This window comes from Abramis brama (assembly GCF_963993115.1).
Source record: "Abramis brama genome assembly, chromosome: 21".
Lineage (NCBI taxonomy): Eukaryota > Metazoa > Chordata > Actinopteri > Cypriniformes > Leuciscidae > Abramis > Abramis brama.
Window position 1 is genome coordinate 15,417,597 of NC_139983.1, and position 15,776 is coordinate 15,433,372.

At 44.6% G+C, this 15,776-nt stretch overlaps 1 protein-coding gene across 1 annotated transcript; it reads left to right on the forward strand.

The window, feature by feature from the left end:
• The first annotated feature begins 180 nt into the window (after nt 1-180).
• On the forward strand, nt 181-15,147 carry alkbh1 (alkB homolog 1, histone H2A dioxygenase). Its single transcript, XM_084097356.1, has 6 exons — nt 181-322; nt 790-898; nt 1,536-1,698; nt 2,086-2,176; nt 12,649-12,842; nt 14,073-15,147. Exons 1-6 carry the CDS (start codon nt 182-184, stop codon nt 14,494-14,496), a joined length of 1,122 nt encoding a protein of 373 aa, XP_083953482.1. The 5' UTR covers nt 181; the 3' UTR covers nt 14,497-15,147.
• Nucleotides 15,148-15,776: the final 629 nt, after the last annotated feature.

Below are 15,776 nucleotides of genomic sequence, written 5' to 3' on the forward strand. Positions count from 1 at the left end.
GACCACGTGACCAGAAGAAAAAATATTTATTACCTTAAACTATACAATTTTGAAACGTAATATATCGCTTTCCGATACCTTTTATGTTAGTGATTGTTATTTTATTCGCATTGTGTAATAAAATAAAATAAAAAATCAAATCGAAGCTTTGTATCTTTGGCGTAAGAAATAGAAAGGTCACATGATGACGACAAAGATGGCAGCCTCCATAATGGAGCATGGAGAAGATGCTTTTAGAAAACTGTTCAAGTTTTACAAGAGGAGAAATCCTCCTCCAGACTTCAGTGAGGTCATTAATTTCTCCAAACCTTGTAATGACAAGGTGAGCCATTCAGACTTGAGAAATATTGCGTGTTCATTAACATTATGACGCTATGAGTCTTTCCTAAACAGTTTATTAATATTATTATTATTCTAAATCAGTTTTTTATTTATATATTTATTAACTAATCTGATTATTAAAAAATGTTTATTAAACCGAACCTTCTAATGACAATGACAAGATGTGCCATTCAGACTTGAGGAACATTGACGTATTTGTGTTTATGATAATACAACTTTACTAAACCGTGCATATTAATATTATTAGTACTATTAACCCGTTATACAAACATTTGTTTGATTTATGGTTTATTTAAAAAATAATTTGGCTATGAACTATGTTTATTAAACTACAACTACTATTATTAACAAGTGTAATACTACATGCTTACAGAACATGCACAACTTTTTTGTCATAGTAATTTGCTATGCCTTTGTACTTTATTCAGTTTTGTACTTTATTTCTAGGTTTTTAACTGTGAACTTAACTCCACTCCTATAAGTGAGGAAGATGTTTCTAAAGCTGGTCTTCGGCCAGTAACAGACTGGAAAGCTTTTGGTTTGCATGGATATCCAGGTATGGTTTAGATAGGTTGGTGGCAGTTTTAAATAATTACCATACTGTATGTTCTCCAGAATCTAAAGGCTTTTATGGGTTTGATATAGTGACAGAAGCCTATCATTAAATTAATTTTATGTAAGACACAATTGTCAAAATCTCCTGTATTGCATAATCCCATTAATTTATTATTATCGCCACTTTGATGCCATATATTCAAATAGGCCACTTTGAATATATGGTAGCCTATTAAGTCTCAAAAACACGGTTTGAAATCGCTGGTGTTTCTGACATCACAAACTACCTTGTATCCAATCGCATCAACCTGTGATCATCAACGAATGGATCTCTGAGCTGGTGCGAATGAGTGGAGGCGGTGACAATTTGCATATTCATAGAACCGTGTACACTAAATGAGGCAAGGGTGTAGAGTTACATTAAAGCTATTTTAAAGCATGAAGACATTTTTTTCATGGAAAAAACATTTAAATATGTAATTTTGTTGATCAAAGATGAGTTTTAAGGGATACAATTATTGACTACAGGGGGACTTTAAATCTTGCTCTTTAGCATGCTGTTATGGAAAACGTCCATGTCTTCCTGTTTACTTTTAATGAGATTAAATTAACTATATCGTCATATCGTTGGAACGTAGGGTTTATCTTTATATCCAACCCATTCCTGCCGGGTTCTCAGCAGTACTGGGTAAAGCAGTGTCTGAAGATCTATCCACAGAAGCCCAACGTGTGTAACCTGGATATGCATATGTCATCTGTGGAGACTGAAAACATCTGGGAAAGAAGCATAGATGTTATTCGGTAAGTCAAAGATCCTTACATGCATTGGCAGCTTAGTAGAGTCTTATTTTATAGTATATTATTTTAGTGCATTTAGATTTTTTTGGAATAAAACAAATGCTATATTTGTATATTTTGAAGGATCTGTGGAAATTATTTGAGTACAATATAGGTGTGCTGGCTAACTCCACCTTCTGATACTGAGTATATAGCATCCTCATAGATGCTTTCCTTGTGGCTAGGTCTGTTCTGGTAATTTAACTGTGACCTAGATGGTAGATTTGAGGTATTGCAGTCTGTTAGGCCCCCTTTATCACACAATATTTGTGTGAATGGTTTGTGCTACTGCACCACACCTAATCTATCTCACGCTCTTCCTTATCTAAATGGGTCTGTGTATTATTGCAGGAGGAAAGGCTGTGGGAAAAGAGAGGCCAAAACTCTGCTAGAAAAACTGCGCTGGGTGACTCTAGGTTACCACTATGATTGGAACTCCAAGGTACTACGGTCACTCTCTAATGTACTTTATGTGTGCTTTAACAGTGTGTCTAACACAAAATGTTATTATAATGCTGGAGCCGATACCCTCGTGGACAGCGTTCCAACATTTAGTGTGGTCGCGCTTCAGGTGACCCGAGTTCGAGTCCTGAATTGTGGTCCCTTCCCGATCCCGCCCCATTCTCTTCTGCTTCCTGTCTACTCTATACCAGTGTATTTCAAATGGCGGACTGCGGGACATAATTGCGCCATTTTACCGGTTCTACAGATTAAAGTGAGCAACGCGTCAAAACAACGGAGCAGTTCACACCATATGCACTCGTTGTTTATGGTAATGATCTTTCGGAGCTATATCTTTAATATTTTAATCTAGAGCCAAAAGTGCTTCATTTCCACTCTGTGAGCGTTGCTTCTCTCTATCCCTCGCTAAAAACGTAAAACGCCACATTAAAGGGTTTGATAGTTCACTCAAAAATGAAAATTAGCCCATGATTTACTCACCCTCAAGTCATCCTAGGTGTATATGACATTCTTCTTAGTTATATAAAAAAAATTCCTGGCTCTTCCAAGCTTTATAATGGCAGTGAATGGCCGTTTTTGTTTTGAAGTCCATAAAAGTGCATCTATCCATTGTGTTCGATTTTTCCTTAACCTAACTACGTACCTTGGTCTCGTCTACAATCGACGTCCCCTAACGTCTGCAGTCAACGTTTAGTCTATCTGGGTCTCGTCTACAATCGACGTCCCCGTTCAATAATATTTATACTCTAGCGCATCTTCAAGTCGACGTCGACCGAGTCACCTAACTAACTTGCTTCCCTAAACTTGCGCAGGAATAATCGACAAACAGACTTCAGCAAATGTCCTTTAAATGCTTTAATCACGGCCGGAAGAGTTCCCGAGCAGTTCTCAGGGAATCTCTCCCATGAAGAAGCAAGGCCGGAGGATCTCAGACAAATTCCATTGAGAATCCCATCAGTAAACACACATACAACAGTTTTTATAGAATAAGGGGTATGGGTGAAAATTACATGAAAAATTACATAATTTGATTGGTCCTTCATAGACAAACCCTTCTGTTACTAGGTAGGAGCAAATTCTGTTGTTGTGATTACTCCATATCACAAGGTTTCAAACCTAGTCATCTGTCTAGTTTCATTTCCCATATTTGTTATTTATACACACACACACACACACACACACACTCAAAGTCACAAGTGTCCTGAAAGGGCACACATACATTTAGCCAAAGAACAGGGCTGAGTTTCCCGATAACGTTGTCTCTTAGCGCGCTACGAAGACTCTTAAGGTATAACTTAACTAAAGGTATACCATTGCTAGGCGTGTTCCCCGAACCATACCTTAGGAAGCTGCTTAAGATATACCTTCTTACGTGCGACGTTTCCCGGTGCTGTCCGTGGAGATGGTGCTGAATTGGTTGATATCGATGGCTCGAGAATCAATTATTCTCTCGTGCAGGGGTTGTTTCACTGCATTATGTGAGAAAGTGGTGTTCTTTATAAAAGAAGCACTTTAGAAATAGTTGAAATTGCATTTATTAGGACTCATGGGATAATATAAAAAATAATCCAAACTATAATAGCCTACATATTTTAAAATTGTATCATATATTGCTGCAAATTTTTACGTGCTTTCTTCTCTTTCCCATTTTTGTTCGCTGAGGTGGAGCTGCGATGAAATATTGTTCTTGTAAATACTTTCCAGCATTTCAGTAATAAAAGTGTACATCTTACGTACGGTGCTCGGCAGTGATCAAAAAGGATTTAAACAGTGCATTTTGAATCTCTTCTTGTAAACTCAAGAGATGTGGATTCAGACGGCAATTAAATTACCACACGACCTGTTTGTCAAAAAACAGTAGGTACTAATTTGGCCAGGGATTTTTACGTGGGTTGGGTGAGAAAAAACACTGATATTATGGATTCGGACGGCCCTAAAATCACAGACTTACCCCTGTAAATGTTTAAAATACCGTACGAGCCCATGAGAAACAATATTAGCGTCCGAATAGGACTTAACTGACAGTAGCCTATGCTTTCACTGGCCTTTAAAAGCGCTCTTTAATTAAAATAAATGTATTAAATTGTATTATAATAATATAGTTAAAATTCTAACAACAATCAGTGTAATGACAATTTTATTCTTTGCATGAAAACACTTGAATTAGCCTAATTGAACACTGTCTGGGTGTAAGGTAAAGCTAAGAGTGGTCCAGACCAACCTTCCGAATGCATGACTTACAGAAGGTATACTTAACTAAGAACGTTTCGGGAAACACGTATTAACGATAAGGTACAGCTTAAGGTGTAACTTAAGAACGACGTAGCGTTAAGAAGGTTTCAGGAAACCCAGCCCAGAACATTTTAGTACATTGTGTTATCATGTTAGGCCTAAAAAGAAAAATAAGATTAGATGTTAGAAACATGGTTTAGTTTAATATACTGTCACGGGTGAGAAATCACACAACAAGGTAGCTCAGTGCAATGGCCCCGGAGGGTGGATTTTTATTAATACTTGGAGTGAAGGTGATGGGGAAAAGGTGCTCGGTGCGATCGTGTCTGGTGTTTCTACGGTGTCCTCGTGTCCGTGAAGGGGTGTCCAGGCGTGCGTGCTGAGGCCCTCGGTCACTCACTGCCTTCTGCGTAACAAAGAGAGAGAACGTTAGAACCAGAGCGATCTGCATGAGACGTGAGTCTGTCTGAGTGAGAGCGGCGGTGGCTTCTTAAGCTCTGTGTTGATGAGCGGCAGCTGGGACCTATCGGCCTGTAATGAGGACGTGCAGGTGTAGCGTGTTGGTTGCCAGGGCGACGCTGATGAGCCCAGAGACACTCGTCACATTCCCCCCCCCTAAGCGTCGTTCTGGCCCTGGGAACGAATGGAGATAGTAGGGGTGAAACAAGGGGTGGGTGGGGAATGACCCCTGACAGACCTGCGTAAGCTGTCCATATCCGCGAGAGCCCATCTGCGTTGGCGGCCCGTTGGAAGTCCTGGAGCGCGAGGAACCAGCGGGTCACCCTGGCGTTGGTGTCCTTAGCCCGGGCCATCCACTGTAGGGGGGCATGGTCGGTTACCAGGGTGAACTTACGGCCGAGGAGGTAATACCGCAGCTCCAGGACTGCCCACTTGATGGCCAGGGCCTCCTTCTCAACGGCGGCGTAGTTCTTCTCAGCCGAGGACAGCTTCCTGCTGATGTAAATAATAGGATGCTCCTCACCTTCCTGGATTTGTGATAGAACGGCCCCGAGTCCGGTGTCGGAGGCATCCGTCTGCAGCAGGAAGGGGCAGCTAAAGTCGGGGGCGCGGAGCACTGGCGACGAGGTAAGGGCCGTCTTGAGCCGGGCGAAGGCCTCCTCGGCGGCTGTTGTCCATTGTATCTTTTCCGGCTGCCCCTTCCTGGTCAGGTCTGTCAGAGGGGCGGCTAAGGAGGAGAAGTTGGGGATAAAACAGCGATAGTACCCCGCCAACCCCAAGAAAGCTCGTACCTGGGTCTTCGTCTGGGGCTGGGAAGCGGTAAGTATGGCCTCTACCTTCTTTTCCTGTGGTCGGATGAGGCCACGGCCGACCTGGAAGCCCAGGTACTTCGCTTCGGAGAGCGCTAGGTGGCATTTTCGGGGGTTGGCGGTTAGTCCAGCCCGCCGGAGCTCCGAGAGCACCCTCCGCAGACGTTCCAGGTGTTCATCCCATGCCTCGGAGTGCACGACGACATCATCCAGGTAGGCGGCTGCATAGGCTTGGTGGGGTCTCAGGAGGATATCCATCATACGCTGGAAGGTGGCGGGCGCTCCATGCAGGCCGAAGGGAAGGGTCCGGTACTGCCAGTGTCCACTAGAAGTGGAGAACGCTGTCTTCGGTTTGGCAGACGTGGTGAGTGGGACTTGCCAGTATCCTTTCGTCAGGTCGAGAGTAGAAATGTACCGGGCCCTCCCCAGCCGATCCAACAGCTCATCTACCCGAGGCATGGGATAGCCGTCGAACTCGGAGACTTCATTGAGGCGGCGGAAGTCGTTGCAGAAGCGGAGGGTGCCATCCGGCTTGGGTACCATCACGATGGGGCTGGACCATGGGCTGCGTGATGGTTCGATTACCCCCAACTTCAGCATTTGTTGAATTTCCTCCTCAATAGCCTGCCGACGGGCTTCTGGGACTCGGTAGGGCCGTTGCCTGACGATCACTCCAGGGGGCGTCCTGATGTCATGCTGGATGACGTTGGTATGCCCTGGTTGGGAGGAGAACACATCCTTAAACTGACTGACCCGGTGTTGCAGCTCGGTCTTCTGGGCAGCCGACAGATGGGGATTCATGTCGACAACCACGGGATCGGTGAGACTGAGGGCGGCTACCTGCTCGTTGGTCCCTTGCCATTTCTTCAGTAGGTTAATGTGATACAGTTGCTCCGCTTGTCTCCGTCCAGGCTGGCGTAGTCGGTAAGTTACCGGTCCAACCTTCTCCACTACCGTATAGGGACCCTGCCAGGATGCCAGGAACTTGCACGCGGAGGTGGGGACCAAGACCATCACCCTGTCTCCCGGCTGGAACTCCCGTGGTTGGGCTGCCCGATTGTAGTGGCGTTGTTGGGCCTGCTGTGCCTTGCTGAGGTGTTCCCGGACTAATGGCATGACCCGGTCGATCCTCTCCCTCATCTGCTTCACATGCTCGATGACCGTGCGGTGGGGTGCCGGCTGCTGCTCCCAAGCCTCCCGAGCGACATCCAGCAGCCCCCGTGGCTGGCGGCCGAACAGGAGCTCGAAGGGGGTGAAACCAGTTGAGGCCTGGGGTACTTCCCGGATTCCAAACAGGATGTAGGGGATCATGAGGTCCCAGTCACGTCTGTCTTCGGCAGCTACTCTACGGAGCATCCGCTTGAGGGTCTGATTAAAGCGTTCTACAAGTCCGTCGGTCTGCGGGTGGTAGACAGTCGTCCTCAACTGTTTCACCCGCAGCAGCCTGCAGAGGTCTGCCATTAGCCGGGACATGAACGGTGTACCCTGGTCAGTCAGTATCTCGGACGGGATGCCGACCCGGCTGGCCAACAGAAACAGCTCCTGGGCGATGGCCTTCGCTGTTGCTTTACGCAGGGGGACTGCTTCCGGATACCGGGTGGCATAGTCGACGATGACAAGGATGTGTTCATGACCTCGGGCAGACTTAGGCAACGGCCCCACAAGATCCAATCCGATCCGCTCGAAGGGCACCTCAATGATGGGTAAAGGAATGAGCGGACTGGGGGGAGGAGATCTGGGCGCGGTGCGCTGACAGGTAGGACACGCCTGGCAGAATCTCTTCACTTCCGCTTCCATGCCTGGCCAGTGAAACCGGTCCCGGATACGCTGAGTGGTATTCGCGGCTCCCAGGTGTCCCGCCATTGGATGGGAGTGTGCAAGTTCCAGAATGGCCTCCGTCTTGGTCCGTGGGACGACTAACAACTCCTTCTCCTCCCCCCTTCGCTGGGCGACGCAGTATAGCAGGCCCCTTCGGACAATGAAGTGCGGGAGAGGATGGGGCCGTGGGAGGATGTCTTTCTCATCCACAGTGCGGACTTGCCCCCAGCAGTGCTTCAGCCGATCGTCCTCCCGTTGTTCTTTGGCAAAAGAGCCCCCCTCACTGGCCTGACGGAAAACATCATAGAAAAGATTAGTAGTTTGAGAGGGGGACTCACCATCTCTCCCGCTGTCCGAAGCTAGCAGGGCCGGCCGGCGGCGGGGTCTTCGTGGCCGCCTGCGGCGACGACGGTTCCCTTCCTGGCTGGCGGGCTGGGCGGTGGCAGCGAGCAGGCGGTCGAACCCGGGCCAATCCCGGCCGAGGAGTAAAGAGACCGGAAGGTTCTCCATTATTCCAGCCTCCACAGGCCAACTGCCATGAGCTGCAGCGACGTTGATACGACGAGCTGGAACCTGTTGGGTATCTCCGTGCACACAAAGTAATGGGTAGTAGACTCTTTTGGTTGCGACGTGGAGGGCACAGTCGTGCTTGAATGAGGGTGACCGCACTGCCCGAATCCAAAAGCGCCCGTATGGGTTTGCCATTCACGGTGACGTCTGCTTCTGGGGCCGCAGGTGGGACGCGCTGATGTACGATGCACCCCGCCAGCCAGGTCCGCGGAGACGTGGTGGGTTCGGCGGTGGGCATTGGCTCGTCCATCGGTGAGGGAACCGTCGGCCTGCCAACTGCGCGCGGGGTGCCCTCCGGCGTGCTTCGCTCCTGGACCACCCTCCGGGGAAACGGCGGCGCCCTCTCCCCAACCTCCCGGTGTTGGACAGCGTCCGCCAGCTCGATCGCCTCCACTAGGTCCAGGACAGTGGCGGGATTCCTCATTCCGACGGCTTGGCGGTGGGCTCGGGGCAGGGCTCGTTGGAGGCGATCGACCACCACACGTTCCACTATCTGGGCTGCGGTGGGCTCTCCTTCCAGCAGCCAGTGTTGGGCTAAGCGGACGAGTTCGGCCGCCTGGGCTTGCGCTGGCACCCGGGCTTTATATTCCCACTCGAAGAACTGTTGCGCAGCGCAAATGGGGGAAAGCCCCAGTCGGGCAAGGATTTCCCGCTTCACCTCTCCATAATCATCAGCCCTTGCTGGGGGTAGCGAGAAGAACGCCCGTTGAGCCTCACCCGTGAGAAGGGGCGCCAGCGCTGAAGCCCATTCGTCCGGTTCCCATCCCTCGCGGTGAGCTGTGGATTCGAACATTTGAAGGTAGGCTTCCACATCATCATGCACTGTCATCTTCGGCAAGAGCCGGGCCGCTTGCATCCGGGGGTCAGGTAGTGGAACGCGTGGGGCCGCTTGGGCGCGGCGGGCGGCGAGTTCCGCTTCGGTCCCGCCCTGCCGAGTGGCCAGATGTTCCATAATCTGTTGCTGGCGGACGCTGACTTCAGTAAGGCGCTGCAACAGTTCATCCATTTCCATGGGGAGAGAGGACGCCGACCGGTGCTGGAGAAAGCAATCAGAAAAAAAACTGTTTTTTTTTTTTGTTTTTTTTTTGTGTGCGGGTGAATGCAAACACTTGTGTGTGATTTCTCATGCACTTGCCCGCATTCTCCACCAGGTGTCACGGGTGAGAAATCACACAACAAGGTAGCTCAGTGCAATGGCCCCGGAGGGTGGATTTTTATTAATACTTGGAGTGAAGGTGATGGGGAAAAGGTGCTCGGTGCGATCGTGTCTGGTGTTTCTACGGTGTCCTCGTGTCCGTGAAGGGGTGTCCAGGCGTGCGTGCTGAGGCCGTCGGTCACTCGCTGCCTTCTGCGTAACAAAGAGAGAGAACGTTAGAACCAGAGCGATCTGCATAAGACGTGAGTCTGTCTGAGTGAGAGCGGCGGTAGCTTCTTAAGCTCTGTGTTGATGAGCGGCAGCTGGGACCGATCGGCCTGTAATGAGGACGTGCAGGTGTAGCGTGTTGGTTGCCAGGGCGACGCTGATGAGCCCAGAGACACTCGTCACAATACAGTTTACTATTTTATCTATTAAAAATACCATCACACATCATAAATGTGCTCCACGCGTCTCCAGGGGTTAATAAAGGCCTTCTGAAGCGAAGCGATGCGTTCGTGTATAAAAAATATCCATATTTAAAACTTTATAAAGTAAAATAACTAGCTTACAGCCAATCGAACATACAGATTTCACTAAAAGCGTAACTTATGCGAGTAATGCGACGTACTGCTGATATTTACGTTACGCCATGACGCACTACGCTACTTCTGACATCAAGTTGTGCTTTAGGCGTAAGTGGAATCGTATCTTCGTTTGGCTGGAAGCTAGTTATTTTACTTTATACAGTTTTAAATATGGATATTTTTCTTACACAAACGCATCGCTTCACTTCAGAAGTCCTTTATTAAACCCTTGGCGCCGTGTAGAGCACTTTTATGATGGATAGATGCACTTTTATGGACTTCAAAACAGAAACAGCTATTCGCTGCCATTTTAAAGATTGGAAGAGCCAGGGCATTTTTTTTATATATAACTCTGATTGTATTTGTCTGAAAGTAGAATGTCATATACACCTAGGATGACTTGAGGGTGAGTAAATCATGGGCTAATTTTCATTTTTGGGTGAACTATCCCTTTAAGAACAGCAGATGACGCGGTTATTTTAATAACAGTAGCAGAAACATGGTGAGCAGCAAAATAGATACTGTCGCTTAAAACACTGCAGAAAATAAGAATGCACTTAATATAATTATTTTGATCTGTCATACAGATGACTCTGACCATTTAACTAAACGAAGTTTGAGACAAGTTAATGTGTGGCATCTTTAGACGTTTTTTTTTTTTTCATATACATTTTTAGTAAAAATTCTTAGACATCACTGTTTTGGCTCTCTGGGTCCAAGATTCTCATCTTTGATGACTATTTTGAGTGTTTAGTTTTTTTTTTTTTACAAAGTACTACGGCTGCCTTGATGGAAATGTATAACTGTTTCAAAAAAGTATTGTCCGGACCTCCGCTGGGAAGGAAATATAGAGGCCGGACCTCTTGGAACTTTAGTTGAATGCCCCTGCTCTACACTATCCTATTGCAATAAAAGCAACAAAAAAAAAATTAAATATTATTTTAATGTCATTTTAACAATAAGTACAACCATGCAACAAAAATATTTTTATTTTTATTTAATTTAATTTGTTTACTCTACCGTTCAAAAGTTTGAGGTCAGTAAGATTTTTTTTTAAACTTTAATTCAGCAGCAATAGGATGCAATAAATTGATCAAAAGTGACAGTAATGACTTTTACATCGTTACTAAAATTCTAATAAATGCTGTTCTTTTAAACTTTCTATTCATCAAAGAAAAAAATGTATAAAGTGTAAAGTTTTCATAAAAACATTAAGCAGCACAACTGTTTTCAATATATAAAAAAAAAAAAAAACTAAAATGTTTCTTGAGCGGCAAATCAGCATATGAGAATGATTTCTGAAGGATCATGTGACTCTGAAGTCTGGAGTAATGATGCTGAAAATTCAGCTCTGTGGCATTGTTTTTCCTGGAGGGAGAGGAAGGTAGAAAACATCGCCAAGGATCTTATTAGCATTATTTGCTCCTTTCAGGACATTTCATCTCTAATTGTACAGGCCTGATGTCTGCCTGTCTCGTTTATATGCTAATTACATAAGTGTTTAGTCTTCTGTCCTATTAAATCAGTCAGGAGGTGCACACCGGATTCATTAGCTCTGATGTTAGTTTGACACCGCCAAACGTCTGACGGCAATCAGTGAATTTTAAGCAGAGGCTCTTTCCACCTCCCTTTAAGTAGAACTGAAGGCTGAGGCATTCACTCCACTCGGATCAGAAGTGTAAGCCGCTAATTCAGCTCTTTGGAGAGGCTGTGCTCATATGATTGTCCATTGATTACACTTTCATGTGTAACTGCTGACAATGACCCACTGTGAAAGCCACAGAGCAGAAAGAACGCAGCAAATGCTCTTTTATCAGTTATGTCAATCATTATGTTAAAGTCGGCATGAAACCGAAGTTGCGATAGTCTTTTCTTCCTGTAGTGACGTATATATACAGTGAGGAAAATAAGTATTTGAACACCGTGCTATTTTTGCAAGTTCTCCCACTTAGAAATCATGGAGGGGTCTGAAATTGTCATCGTAGGTGCATGTCCACTGTGAGAGACATAATCTAAAAAAAAAAATCCAGAAATCACAATGTATGATTTTTTAACTATTTATTTGTATGATACAGCTGCAAATAAGTATTTGAACACCTGAGAAAATCAATGTTAATATGTGGTACAGTAGCCTTTGTTTGCAATTACAGAGGTCAAACGTTTCCTGTAGTTTTTCACCAGGTTTGCACACACTGCAGGAGGGATTTTGGCCCACTCCTCCACACAGATCTTAAATGGAGTGGAGGTGGACATTTTAAAGGCAGACTAACAGGTCTTTGAGGGTCAGAATTCTAGCTGATAGACAGGTGTTCAAATACTTATTTGCAGCTGTATCATACAAATAAATAGTTAAAAAATCATATATTGTGATTTCTGGATTTTTTTTTTAGATTATGTCTCTCACAGTGGACATGCACCTACGATGACAATTTCAGACCCCTCCATGATTTCCAAGTGGGAGAACTTGCAAAATAGCAGGGTGTTCAAATACTTATTTTCCTCACTGTATATGTGTGAAACGGCTCTTAGAACAAGAAAAAAATTAGGGTGGGACTTGATTTTGTCCATCGGAAATTTATTGGATCGTCTGATAATCGTGATCCCACCCTCAGACCAGTAAACACGTCATCAGAGAAGAGAAGAGAAGAGAAGAGAAGAGAAGAGAAGAGAAGAGAAGAGAAGAGAAGAGAAGAGAAGAGAAGAGAAGAGATGTCGCTTTGAATAAAAGCATTTGTTAAATGACTGCCTGATTACCTTCTATAATGAGAGGCAGTTTTACTCTGTAATACTATGATGAGGCATGTAAGGTGCCATACTATTCTGATATACTTTTATTCCGCAGACGTACTCCCCAGATCACTACACTCCCTTCCCCAAGGAACTTCACTCACTTTCTCACAGAGTGGCGGCAGCCTGTGGCTTTCCTGGTTTTAATGCGGAGGCGGGCATTCTCAACTACTATCGATCTGATTCGTCGCTTGGAATCCATGTTGACGAATCAGAGCTCGACCATACCCGACCTTTGTTGTCTTTCAGGTGAGGAAGTGCCCTCAGCATTCCCAGAAAATATGGTCAATATTACATGATGGTGTTGTTCATGTTCGTTCATCTACTAAATACGATCATTCCGATTTTGATTGGAGATAAAGATGTTGTCAGTAGCTATGTTTCCATCCAAAGTTGCAAATATATTAATTTATGCGCATAACGGGAATAGCCTATCCTTTCACATAAAACATTTGCGAATAAAGCACCGTTTTCATCCAGTGAGTCGTAGAGAACAAGAGATATCACTTAGAAAAGTAAGAGAAGCCACTGTATATAATAATTTTTGTATATAATGAATTACTGTACTTGTGTCTCAGAGCACGCAGACGAAACATAATAAACGTGTTATCTTGCTTTCGGAGGCAGATGCTGCTGTTTGGGAACGCAGTTATGTAAGTTCTGGGAGGGAACTATACCGAACCACTTTGACGACAGACATTGCTCAGGCGTTTCAGAATAGAGTGGTGCATGTATGACGTATGACGTTGCAAATAGCAACTAGATTCTATTTACACTAAGTGAAAATAACAGCATCTTCTTACCGAATGCTAATTGCATTAACTAAAAAATAGCGGTAAATTCTATTTACACTTTGTAGCAGTATTTTCTTTGACATAACTTTAAAAAGTAGTTATATAAAGATACTATTTGCTCCTCAGTGTTGTTGTACCGATCAACACTTTATTATTAAACACATGTTAAACACTTTATTTCCACTTTTTGAATATTTTCTTATTGTCTTTCCGGTCTGATATGTGATGGGAAAAGAGAGTAGAGCCAGTTCTGCAAAAGACGGGTTCGAACTTGGGTCGATTTGCGTCAAAACTCTCTGCCACGCGCCTTAACCCTACACTATTGCTACTTTTGACAATTCAGCGTCTTCCTTGTCTAGCCCAACCAGACGTCAGTGGGCGGAGTTAGTGTAAATAGCCTCTGCCAACAAGGCTAATAATTTGTGCTATGCATTGAAGATGAAGATTTGTGCTATCATGTGAAGAATGGCGGTAAAAAATAACCACAATTCTTAGCAAATAATCATATTAATGAAAATTGCATGTAAATGGGACTAAAGAGGTTTGCTCATATCATGTAAACATGTTATTGGTGCACATGTAAGCATTGTCAGTGTTAAATATTACTTGGCTATTTGTGCATGTAGCATTTTATCCATACAGCATAAGAAATGCATTCATAAAAACTTTTGTCCTTTGATGTCAGTTTTGGGCAGACTTCCGTTTTCCTTTTGGGCGGGACAAAGAGAGAAGAGCGTCCCACAGCCATGTTCATGCACAGCGGAGACATAATGGTGATGTCAGGACCCAGTCGCCTACTCTATCACGCAGTACCCTGCATTGTCCCCGCCCCTGCTGGAAATGTCCTGCCACCCTGCCTGGGCCAGAGACCAGAGGCAGAGGCGCAGGATGATGACATCATCCAAAGCATGTCAGAGGAGGATTGGGAGGTTTGCTCCTGGTACCTGCAGACGTCTCGGGTAAATGTGACCGTCCGACAAGTACTCGGTTCCGGTCAGGACTTCCCGAGTGCGCAGGCGTCACATTTATCAAGCTGTGAGAAATCAGAGGAAGAAACTCCAAAAAATAAGAAGAGGAAAAGCAAATCAGGCTATGAGCGTGACACTTAACGTGTCTGTTTTGAAAGGAATCGATGTTTTATTTATTTAAAATGCACCTGGTATTAAAAATTGTACATATGACTGCAAATAAATCCATTATTGTGATCTTTTCCCAGATAATGACTCTTCGTTCCAGAGCAGGTGTTGGAAATACGCAACTGCTTATGTGCCACGTCGAGTCAGGCTGGCTTAAAGCATAAACTTAATTTTACCCTGTCATGACCAACTTCACACACAATGCTCAGTCTGTAGAACAGCAGTGACATTCAGTCCAGTCTGTTGTGAGTCGTGACAATTTGCCAGGCGCAGGTCTGTTGATTTAAGGCTGGTTGCCATGTTTGCTCACCCAGGGCTGTAACACTAAACAGACCTGACCTTCAGAGGAAAACCAGGGAGACGGCGTATAATCTTTTTAATCTGGTCAAGCGGTGTCACGACACGTCAAAGCCAGTGTGAGATTGCCTATGACAAGTTCCCAGAGGGACCCAGGTTGACACTGCCATTGTGACTGAAAACACTGGGGGCCTGTGTTACCATGGCGATAAAACACTTCTGCGTCTCGTGAAACACTATCAAAAGTTCACGTCTGCATGTGAGATTTGTTAGATTAATGTTTCTGGTCTTTTACATGCTGTAAAAACATAAATGTTCGGCAGTGTTTATCGGTCTGTCTTTTGTTGTCATTGTAATTTTAGAGCTGATGTGAGATGTCACCTGGTTTGCCACATCCAGAGGCTATGGTGGGTTATATGCCTGAAAAACATGGTAATACCATGGTATTTTAGGCTATATGGTACTGAATGATCACAATATTTGTGTACTTCCAGTATATTTGGTATGCCAAGGTACCTCAAGGATGAAACTTCAGAATGGTAAGAATAGTATGGTATTACCATGCTACTTATCCAAATAAATGTGATTTTACCACAGTATAAATTCAAAACATTATTAGACCATGGTATTGTGGTATATTGGCTACCATACTGAATGTTTACCATATTGATGTACCATAGTATTTACATGGTACTTCAAAGAATACCATGGTATCATCACAGTCCAAATCCCAATTCCAAAAAAAAGCATGCCATGGTCCATATCGAAATATTACTGTTTGGACATATCATAATATAACGATATGGTACTTTACAATATATCATGGTACTGAAATTATTTCTTTCATTTTGATATGTTACTTCCAAGTGTGTGTGTATATATATATATATATATACAGTGGCGTAGGTTTGATTTTGAAATTGGTGGGGACGGGGACATCAATATAAATATATTTT

Bases quoted from the DNA above. Each gene is read 5' to 3' on its own strand.
- alkbh1 (XM_084097356.1), top strand. From the start codon at position 182: ATGATGACGACAAAGATGGCAGCCTCCATAATGGAGCATGGAGAAGAT. The intron at 323-789 runs GTGAGCCATTCA...CTTTATTTCTAG, and splicing joins CCAAACCTTGTAATGACAAG to GTTTTTAACTGTGAACTTAA. The intron at 1,699-2,085 runs GTAAGTCAAAGA...GTATTATTGCAG, and splicing joins AGAAGCATAGATGTTATTCG to GAGGAAAGGCTGTGGGAAAA.